Raw genomic sequence first — 11,291 nt, forward strand, 5'->3', positions numbered from 1 at the left:
ACCACTGCCTTTCGGAGGCACTGGAGGAGTCCGAGCGAATGGGGGATTGATTTGGTCCTGGGCGTATGAGCACACGCCTGCGTGTGGACCCAGACACACGTCCGGCAGCCCCTCCGACTGCACCCTCAGGGAGTTTGGTACGAGGGAGTGGAGGGTGGGATGGCGTAATCTCTTCCTCTTCATCTCCCTCCACAGTGTATGAAGCAGGGAAGGCAGCAAAGGCCGGGTACCCTCCCTCGGTCTCCGGTGTCCCTGGCCCTTACTCCATCCCCTCTGTCCCCTTGGGAGGAGCCCCCTCATCCAGCATGCTGATGGACAAGCCGCATCCACCTCCCCTGGCACCAAGTGACCCCACTGGAGGAAGCCACAGTGGTAAATGGAGTTCCCGCTGCCCCGCCCCACGCTGTGCTGGGCCCGCGCTGGGCCCTTGTGATAAGTACAACCCGTTCAGTGACGCACCTTGGGGAAGTGGTCTCCGTTCAGAAGTGGGATCCTTCCCGCTCTGCCGGGTGTCTTTTGGAGTGCATGTCGGCTTCAAGGCTGCAGGACATTGTTGACCCCTGCTTAACCGAAGCCCCAAGATGAAGGGACAGGGTGCCCCTTGAATGTTGGTCATTCAGCTCCCAAATAGTTACCCCGTCCCTACCCAGAGTTCAGGACTAGGCTAGGTCCTGTGAGGGCCGCAGGGAGGTTAGGGCATGGTTTCTCTAATGAGCAGCATGGTCTAGTCAGGGAGAGAGGACAGACCTTTAAGGCAATCAGATGCTAAGTGATCTGATGGCGTGGCTGCAGAGCCTTCAGGGAGGGGGTGAGGTTCAAGCTGGGACTACAGGAATGGCTAGGATTTAGGAAAGCAGAGTCGGGGTTTGCTGAGCACCTCAAGACAGGAAGGCCAGCACTACCAGAGCCAGAGGGCACAGTGCGAGTGCCTGGCCGGTCTGACAAACTGAGCAGACTGGGAGGAGGCAGGACGTGGCGAGCCAGAGTAGAGGGGCCATGGACCCCTCCCGAAGAGAGCCACCGCAGCAGGTTCCTGAGCGGAGAGGTGGCAGCGACAAGGTGAGTGGTGAGAGAGAGCGAGCGAGAGAGTGGATGCCCAGGCAGGTGGAGACGTGGCCGAGGTGGCTCAGCTGTGACAGGTGAGCACCTGGGTCGCGATGGAGACCGTGGGGGCGATCTGAGTGAGGCTTTGAAAGGAGTAACGGGGCATGAGGGTATGCAGGAAAGGAGGCTGTGGGATGATGCTACGCTGTCTGAGGGCACAGGGCAAAGACAGAGCGGAGCCACCAGGAAGGACAGTGAGGTGGGCGCTGCGTCCGTGGTTGCTGATGGTTTGGAGGTGGGGTGGACGGCATTCAGTGCAACTTTTCTGGAGGTATTTGAACAGGATCACAGGGTAGTGAAGGTCAGGGCTGCATGTGTAGTAGATTCGGAAGGTGATTTTTAAATCCTTGCCTGTGGATGAGCCGCTGGGTTGGCACCACAGACATTTCCCCTTGGAGGTGTCTGACTGCTCCCCCAGAAGCGGAAGGGGCAGCTCACTGGCTAGGGAGTTGCAATGCACGGCTGTGGAGGGAGTGCCTATCCTCGGCGAGCACCCACAACCTGCACTCTCTCTCCCTGAACTATTAGTAGAATTCTGACGTCGGAGACGGCCATGAGTCATAGACGAGAAGGGAGAGTTAACCACCAAGGCACATGGGAATTAGAGAGAGGAGGACAGTGTAGCTCATTGTCCCGAGGGTGGCAGGGACACCTTGTTCGTTTGCTGCCTCCCTCACCCCGTCTTTTAAGGTTTTTGCCATCAGGTGTGTGTGTTTGCTGAAGACAGAGACAGTGAGAGGGAAAGGGAGACATCATCTCCCAGGGGTGATGGCAACTTTGCAGTCCTTTCTCCTCCATTCTTCTCCTGGGATCCTGGGCACCACGCACACACACCTGGCATGACTTTCAAGCTGCCTGGCCCATGGCCTGAACCACAGTTGGCCATGTGGGAGTCCAGCGCCTTAACCACCATGCCACCTGCTGGCCCCGCTGCTTCCCTTTTTCCGTTTCCTTCTGCCAGAGCTCTTTCCTCTTTACTTTTTATTGAATGTATTCTCATAATGAATTGAGTTTTATTTACCAAGTGGCAAATACGTCCTCTCTCCTATTTTCAGTCTCTTTCCAGTTCTGGCTTGTTACAGTTCACTCATTTGGCCCCATCCTGCCATACTAACCAACTGCAGTTAGAAATGGCCTTTCAAATAGGAAAACTGATTCTTCTCTGCAACAGGAAATGCCACGGGAAGGCCGTTTCAAGGCTGAACAGCGCAGGCGCATCACTGAAGGGCCTCGCTCTTCGCATCCTGTTCTGGGCACGCACTCTGTCCACCTCGCTGTCTGCCCCCAGGTCTCTGACAGCTGCCACAGTTTCACCTGTACAGTGCACTCACATCTAAGAACAGGTGGCCAGCAGATGGTGCGGTGCTTAAGGTGGCTGTTTTCCACATGGCCGACTGCTGGTTTGAGTCCCAGACCTGATGGCTTGAAAACCATGCCTGGTGCGGGTGCGTGTGCGTGTGTGTGTGCCCAAAATCCTGAGAGGAGAATGGAGGAGAAGGGACTGCAGAATGGTCATCCGCCCCGGTGGGTGATTTCTCACTTTTCCTCTCTCTCCAGAGAGTACATATGCTGTATGGCAAAACTTAAAATTAAAAAAAAAAAAAAAAAAGCTTCTTTCTCATATCACTTTTCTCAAGAGTAAGAAACACTTTTCAGAGGCTCCTCCCCCATCCAGCAGACTGTCTGCATTTGATCAGTCAGAAGTGTGTCTTGTGCCTCTTCCTTAGCCAGACCGGCCCACACTTCCCGGATCTCAATCAGGACGGGGTCAAGACGTCATTTTCGGGGCCTAAACAACGATTCACCTTGGAAGGAACAAAATCAGGGTTTCGTTAGTGATGAGAAGAGGGAAAGATGACAGCCAGCGTCGACGACCAAAAGGTGGCCTAGGACAATGTGCCATGTAGTTTATTCTTGAAAGAATGTTAAGGTTGTTACAAAATGCTGAGTTATAAGAATGTAAAGTTAGACTATTTTATTAGGTGGTCAGGAAAGTCACGACACGGTTTTCTATACAAAAATGCATCGTGACTTGCCCGCCGACCCCATACTTTGTATGCGACTTCCGCTGTAGGGCAATCACCCAGCAGCGGTCAGTTTTAGATGACACGGGCCCACAGCCCTCTTGAACGCTCAGTGGTGGAAGGGGCACCTCTAGTGAGCGATGGTAGCTGGCCGGTTGGTCCTGAGTGGGAGAGCTGGGAAGCACTCCGCTTCCTCCCCTCGCTCTCCAGCTGCGCGAGCTCTTCTCTGTCACAAGGAAAGGAGACTGTCTCCCTCTGGGCTGCAAGGACCCATTGCCTTTGGCACTGTCAAGGCTGTCTTTATCTCCACTCCACCCTGAGCTGCCTCCTATCTCCAGTCTCTGCTTCTTCGATGACTCCTTTTTTCATTTCTATAGGTTTTTGCCATAGAGCATATGCATTTGCAGGGGAGAAACACAGAGACAGAGAGAGGGAAAGTAAGAAATCACTCCCTGGGGTGGGAGGAGAGATGGCTATGCTGCAATCCCTTCTTCATCCTCCTCTCTAGCTCTTGGGCATGCAGGCACAAGTACCTAACATCATTTTCAAACTGCTGGGTCCGGGACTCAAACCATGGACAGCCATATGAGTCCAGCACCTTAAGTACCATACCACCTGCTGGCCCTAGTGACTCCTTATGAGCATTCAAAACATGTGCCCATCTCCCTCACCAAAAATATAACAACAATTTGCAGACCAGCAGGTGGTGTGGTGGTTGACACACTGGATCCCACATGTCTGACTCTGAAGTTCAAGTCCCAGACCAAGTGGCTTGAAGAATCCACCAGGCATATGTGCATGCATGCCCAAAGTCCTGAGTGGAGAATGGAGGAACAAGATTGCAATATGGCTATCCCCCTCAGGGGGAGGGGGGATTTCTCACATTCTCTCTCCCTCTCTCTTTTCCTCTCTCTCCTCTTCACAGCCAAACTCCTTGGAAGAGTTTTTTTTTTGAAAGTTTTTGCATAGGTTATATGGATTCACCAGAGAGACAAGAGAGAGGAAAAGTGAGAAATCACCCCCCCAGGGGGGATGGCCATACCGCAATCCCTTCTCCTCCATTCTCCTCTCGGAATCTTGGACACACACGCATACGTGCCCGGCGTGAGTTTAAACCACCGGGTCCGGGACTCGAACCGTGGTAAGACTATATGGGAGTCCAGCAACATAGCCATTATGCCAACTGCTGGTCCTTAAAGATGTTTTTTAAAATAAATAGATTTTTACTATAGGGCACGTGTGTTCACCAGAGAGAAAGAAAGTGAGAAATCACCCCCCAGGGGGGGCAGCCATGCTGCAATCCCTTCGCCCTTCTCCACTTGGGATGTGGGGCATGCACGTACATATGCCCAGTGTGTTTTTAAGCCGCTGGGTCCAGGACTTGAACTGTAGTTGACTACGTGGGAGCCCAGCAACATAACCAATACGCCATTTGCTGGTCCCTGGTTTTAAACATTTAACATCTCCGTTTTCCTGCTCTCATCCACTCGGCTCACTTCTACCTTGCTGTTGCTCTTGCCACTCCAGAAACCAGCTCTCGCCAGGACTGCCTCATTGCTACACCTCATGGGAGATTTCCAACCCCTGGCTTCTCAAGAGCATAGCTGCCTCTGACACACTCGTCCTCCTTTGCCTTTTTCAGTGCTGCAGTTTGTCACTTTTCAACCCATCCCTCAGCATGCTGGCTGTTCTTCCACTCTGTGACTCCAGATGTTCACGCTCCGGTTTTGTCTGAGGTCCTCTCTGTGGGAAATCTTCCCTCCCAGCTTCAATCATCTACAGTGTGTGCTGACAACTCAGACCTCCAGCCTCCTTCCTCTCCTCAGTCCCCAAGTTCCACTATCTTCAGACACCACCACCATGATGGCCTGAGGCATTTCAACCCTGGCCTCCAGGACAGAGAATGAATCTGCTGCTGCTTTACTGCAAACCCATACCAGGGACATCACCCTTATCTCTTCTGTCTCCCTCACTTCCCCCATCCAGGTGGTCACCAAATCCTCAGGCTGCACCTCAGAATATCCTTGAACTGGCTTACTTTCATCTGTCTCTGCTGCAACTACCCTCTTCTGGGTGCTGCCACCTCCCACCTCACGCAACACAAAGCTCTCCTCCTGGTCCTCCCCTACCTGCTTCTGCTTTGCCCTGATGTGTTTTACTTCACATCTACCTGGCTTCCACCCCTCCTTTGTGTGAAAGAACTGAGTAGGCAGGTAGGGTTTCGAAATGTCACTTTCAAACTCAGTAAGGATGTGTGTCTATATATATGCCTACTCTATGTATACAGAGGATATGCAAATTTGAAGAATCACTACTCCCACAAATGAGCTGCTGTCACCCTGGGGGTGGAATCTGGCAGCTGTTCTGTCATCCATAAACAGCCTTCCTTAGCTCGTTAAGATGGGACAGGAAGAACAAGGCTATATCCATCGGTATCTGCCTTCGAGACTTCTTTCGCAAGTTTTGGAAGTAGGATTTTTGGCTATAAAGAGAAATTAGCTGAAATTATCTAGGTCAAAAGTATCAGCTTAGGATCGGCCCCTATGGTCTGGTTGGTTAAAGGAGCCGAATCCCACATGGCCACTGTGTGGTCTGAATCCCAAACCTGGCAAATTGAAAAACACGCTGGGCACATGTGCCCCTAACCCCCACGGGGTGCAGAAGTGGAGGAGAAGGGACTGGAGCATGACCATGCCCCAACAGGGGGTGCTTTCTCCCTCTGTCTCTCTGGGGAATGTGCATGTCTTCTGAAAAAAATTTAGAATAGATCAGCTTAAATCTTTTAGCAATCCAAGGTTCTGAAATCACAGTTTGGCATCAAAGCAAAGATCCCACAATTCTTGGCAGAAAACTCAAAGTCGGTGAGGCCAGTACATCGAGTGTGCTGAAGGTGTGACGAGCCACACCGACCAGAGGGCCTGGGCCAGGCTCGACTTGGAAGCATAAAATTATCCATCAACCCCAGTCTGAAACCCCACTAGGAAAAAAAGTCATTTTCCAAACACGTTGGCCAACAGTTTAGGACATTTCTTACTATTTATTTTTTTGAAGAGATTTTTACTATAGGACATGTACGCTGGCCAGAAAGACAGCGAGAGACAGAAAGTGAGAAATCACCCCCCAGAAGGGATGGCCACGCCGCAGTCCTTCTCCTCCATTCTCCTCTCTCGGGATCTTGGGCACGCACGCACATGCACCCGGCGTGAGTTTAAGCCACTGGGTCCAGAACTCGAACCGCGGTCGACTACATGGGAGTCCAGCAACATAGCCATTATGCCAATGGCTGGTCCCAGGGACATTTCTTATTAGAATATCAGCACACATCAGAGAGTTCTCTGATCTTCAGACAAATTTCTGACAAAAAAAAACAAATGGGTGCCATTCTATTTGTTTTCAAATCAAGAACAATTTAACGATTGCCTACAAATTTTCCCTGCCCTCAAGGAATTTACAGTCTAGCAGGGTGGTAACTGGGGCTTGTGACTAGAAAGAAAATGAGTTAATGTAGGCATATGGTAAGATCAAGCACTCTATGTTGAAGCTCAGAAAGGAAAACCCCATCCTTGGAGAGGGAGAGTCAAGGAAAGGTTTCTGGTGTTTGAGCACGTAAGTGACAGCCAGTCTATCAGCATAACAGAAGGGCTTAGCCTGCCACACAGTCATAGCTCCCCATTTTATTCTTAATCTATTATTATTATTGTTTAATGTGCTATAGGGCGCATGTGTGCATCGGAGACGGACAGAGAGGGAAAGTGACAAAGCAAGCCACCAGGTCTAGGACTTGAACCGCAGTTGGCCATGTGTGAGTCCAGCACCTCAAGCACCATGCTACCTGCTGGCCTACAGCCCATCCCCTTTTAAAGGGAGAATAGCCTAAACCAAACAGATGATGTCTCTGAAGTCTAAAGAGCAACTTGTTGCTCTGTCCTTTTTGACAAATTAGAGGAATTTTGATGTCTGAAGTCAGAGGATGCTGCAACTGAGAAGTCCAGGCTGAAAATCTCCAATAATGCAGTCTCTTCATGATGCCAGAGGCAGAACTGTGCTTGCATTTAGGCAATAAGTGGTTACCCAGGGACATGGTAACCTATGCATATGCAGTGCAATCTGTATCACAATGAGGATTGTAATTTGTTATAATGACACAGAAAACAAGCTAAGTTCCAGTCCAAGTTGCAATTAACTGAGAAGCCTCCAGCTGTGGCCCAGGGGAGCTGCAGTCTCTCACTGCAAGCGGACATCTGATACACTGTCCCACAGAGCAGCAGCCTCAAATCCCCATGACCTTTGTCTCAGAATGACCGTATGTTTACAAAACAGGGCTTCACGTATTAAGAAGACCCTGATAAAGCCACTGCTGAAGATAGAGCAGGCCCCTTCCCCAATGCCTCCAAATGTGCTAGTTTTTTTTTTTTACTTTAAGAAAAACCAACAGGACCAGCAGTTAGTTTAATGGCTATGTCGCTGGACTCCCACGTAGTCGACCGCGGTTGGAGTCCCGGACCCAGTGGCTTAAACTCACATTGGGCGCATGTGCGTGTGTGCCCAAGATCCCGAGAGGAGAATGGAGGAGAAGGGATTGTGGTGTGGCCATCCCCACCCACCTCCCGGGAGCTGATTTCTCACTTTCTGTCTGTCTGTCTGTCTGGTGAGTGCACGCACCCTATAGCAAAAAACTCTCAAAAAAAAAAAAAAAAAGAACCAAGAAGTGTATTACCCATACTTACCTACACCTGCTGCTTCCTCAGAATACTAATCAAGCCTTTCCCTTCCCAGCCCAAAGTCTCCAATAAACCATCCACGTGGCCTCACCTGCCATACTTTGAAATCCCTTGTAATACAGTTTCTGTTCCCCAGTGTCCGTCCGTCCATTCATTCATTCATTCTTTCATTCATTCATTCAAACATGTTTTGAACATCTACAATGTGCCTGGCTCTGTGCTAGGAGCTGGGGATGCAGAGGTGAACAGAGTTCTCGTCCTCAGGAAGCTTACAGTCTAGAGAATGAAAACTCCGCTAAAAATACTCTTTTCCAAGAAACCATGACCCCCTCCTGCCCCAGCAGGAAGCAGCAAAGTGCCTACTCTGTCTCAAGTGCAGTCCTGGGCACTTGGGAGAGCCAGGATGGCAAGGATTCATTTCCTTCGGGAATCTTCAAGATTAGATATTTACCCAGATCACTTGAAATGAATGAGAACATACTAAAGGTTATACTAAAAGTTCAAACAATATGATCTGTAAGTTAGAGAGACAGAACTTCACCAGCTAGCAGAATCAAAGAAAGCCCGGTGCATGAGGTGGCATTTGAGCTGCCCCTCATTGCAAAACCCTTGAAGTCCTGCATTGATCTGGTCGTAGATGTCTTTTCTTCTTTACTTTTAGACGTGAAAACCGAGTCTGTCCCAGCACAAAGTCATGACAACTGGTTGAGTTGTTGGGTACACTAATTACCCAGATCCGATCACTGCCGTTGTACTCATGTACTGAAAACTCACACTGCACCCCACACATAGGCATTAGGTTGTCGGGCAAGTCACGATGTATTTTTCTATGCAAAAATGTGCCATGACTTTCCAGACAATCCAATACCATTATTGTGTGTTCATTTTAAAAAGGAAGTGGGGTCCGTTGATAAAGCAGTGCAGCAAGCCTGAGGTGCCCAGTTCCTCCTTCCCAACCCATGCCTCATCCACCCGGCATAACTGCCAAAGAACAGACAGAGCAGTTCCGTGGGATAATTGCATTTTAATTGAACTGTCTGTACTACTCTATAAACGCCTCTGCAGAGATAGGAGAACGTGTAGCTTGATAAATAAAATCATTTCTGCTAATAATTGCTTCCATGTAAGGATTACGGATCTAACCTCCAGAAGAAGGTGCCGCTAGCAAGCAAGTGCTGAGATTCATTAGTTTCTTCCTAAATAGTTCTGCCATTTGAGATGAATGTGGACAGCTCCGTTCCCCCAGAGAAGAAAATCAGTGCACCTGCAAATGGGTGTGTGGGCGGCTTCTGTCTTCACTGCCTGGGCTGCAATTAGACTCCTGTGGAATCTTATATTTAATCTTCCATGGAAATAGCTTGTGTATGGAGTTGGGGGAGTTGTCCACAGCTAGGGTGACATGACCAGGGATGCAACAGCTGGGTCATCTTTGTAGGTACTCGCATTCCTGTGGCTTCTCTGTGATTTCAGCCCTACCCTGGGAACAGTGCGGAGTGAGGCCCTTCACCTCCATCCCACTGTACTGTCCTGACAAGCCGAGAGACAGAACCATGCCCAGACCGTACGACACAGGTTACACCTGAGAGCTTCTCCTACTCTGGGTGTTCCTTTCCAGTCTTCCCAGTCTCCCTCTCCTCACTGCTGCTTCTCCTAGACTTCAGAGAGGCAGGATGCCCTGATTCTGTTCAGTTTCAGTCGGACTCCATGGTTCTAGCCCTGGTGTTGACCAATTAATTAATCCTGGCTGCTAAGCCGAAGTTTTCTCAACCATAAAATGCAGCTGATGGTACTTCCTTGGGTGGTTGTCCCTGTAAAGCATTTAGCACAGTCCCTAGCACATTTCAGTGCCCAGAAAGTGTCGCCTAGTTATCAGTATTGTTCTGTCTCCATCTCATTATTCTGTCTGTTTTTTTTCCACTTTCTCTTTTCTGTGCTCTAGGCCTGCTGGTGTCTGATCCTTCTGGGGGCTGGTGTTAGGCAAGATGCTTGAGTGATGCCGGGTGTGAATAGCCTCTGTCCCTGACAGTATGAGTGATGGCAATGTAGGAGATGGTTTATCTCTCCAGCTTTAGTTTTGGTTTTTGTTAAGACCTGAAAATCACACCTGTTTGTAACCACATGGCAGCGGGTTGAAGTAATGTCTAAAATATAGTACTCCTTTTCCTAAAAGAAAAATGCTAAAGAAATAAAGAGGAACCATGATTAGAAAGCATGCGTTCTGCATCTCATTGGTATTACTGTGGATTATGGTCTAGAATCCAGTATTAGCTCTTAGGCACCGTCCAGTTTAGAACTTTTGCATCATCTTCCAGGCCACTAGAGACTTTCAGGCCACCTTTGTCAAGGTCTCCGATGTTTGGGTGTCTGTTTTGAAGTGATCCTCAGGCCATAGAGTGACATATGTCCTTAACCTGGAAAGGGGTCTTTCTTAGTGTACATATTCACCCCTAGTGGAAAGCAAAAGCTTTGAAAGGATGAGCGTTAAGTGGAACCATAGGAAGACCGGAAGCAGAGATTAACCGATGCCTATAATACACTGTCATGGCATTTTGTTGTCAGCTGCTAGGTCCTGCATTTCTAAAGTACCGTCTGATACAGGGGATCTTAGTACGGTCCCCTGTGTGTAATGCAGATGATCAGTTCTGGTGACTGCAAAAAGAGCTGTTGTGATTGGCGATTATCTTCTCTGACGGTGAAACGGATGGCGCCCTCCCCCTCCCGACATTTCCCTGTCCCAGCTCACCACCTTGTGCTTTTCTCGACAGTTCGTAAAGGGTACCGGATTCAAGCAGACAAAGAGAGAGACTCCATGAAGGTGCTGTACTATGTGGAGAAGGAGCTGGCTCAGTTCGATCCAGCCAGAAGGATGAGAGGCAGATGTGAGCAGCCATTTGCTTTTTGTTACTGTTTTTTCTCTTGTCTTAACTCCCTAACTGGATCCTAATGACTCTTCTTTTTATGATGTACATCTAATCACTGCACGGCTTTTCAAGTGATCTGCACATCATACAGAAATTTGTTGGTTACCAAACGGGAGTATCCCGAGCTTGCATGGTCAGAACTAGCAGGGGCACTGGTGACACCACTGAAGAAAGTAGCATGGGACCAGCAGTGGGCGTAATGGCTACGTCACTGGACTCCCATGTAGTCGACTGCGGTTCAAGTCCCAGACCCAGTGGCTTAAAACTCACGCCAGGTGCGTGTGCGTGCGTGCCCAAGATCCCGAGAGAAGAATGGAGGAGAAGGGATTGTGGCGTGGCCATCCCCCCTGGGGGGTGATTTCTTGCTTTCTGTCTGTCTCTATTTATTTATTTATTTATTTATTTTACATTTTATAGTAAATTTAATTTTATTTGCTCTATTTTCTCTTTTATATTTTATTCCAACTTCAAACTAATACTTTCAAAAAAAAAAAAAAAGAAAGAAAAGAAAAAAATGGGAA

The 11,291-nt window shown here is 49.2% G+C and overlaps 1 protein-coding gene across 1 annotated transcript in view; it reads left to right on the forward strand.

The window, feature by feature from the left end:
* Positions 1-11,291, forward strand: part of ILDR2 (immunoglobulin like domain containing receptor 2) — a gene marked incomplete at both ends in the record, with an annotated part of 73,500 nt that overhangs the window by 53,580 nt on the left and 8,629 nt on the right. The window contains 2 exon segments of the mRNA XM_014581941.1: positions 196-372; positions 10,615-10,728. Coding sequence (XP_014437427.1) covers positions 196-372; positions 10,615-10,728 — 291 coding nt within the window.

The sequence above is a fragment of the Tupaia chinensis genome, unplaced genomic scaffold (assembly GCF_000334495.1).
Source record: "Tupaia chinensis unplaced genomic scaffold, TupChi_1.0 Scaffold141320_1, whole genome shotgun sequence".
Lineage (NCBI taxonomy): Eukaryota > Metazoa > Chordata > Mammalia > Scandentia > Tupaiidae > Tupaia > Tupaia belangeri.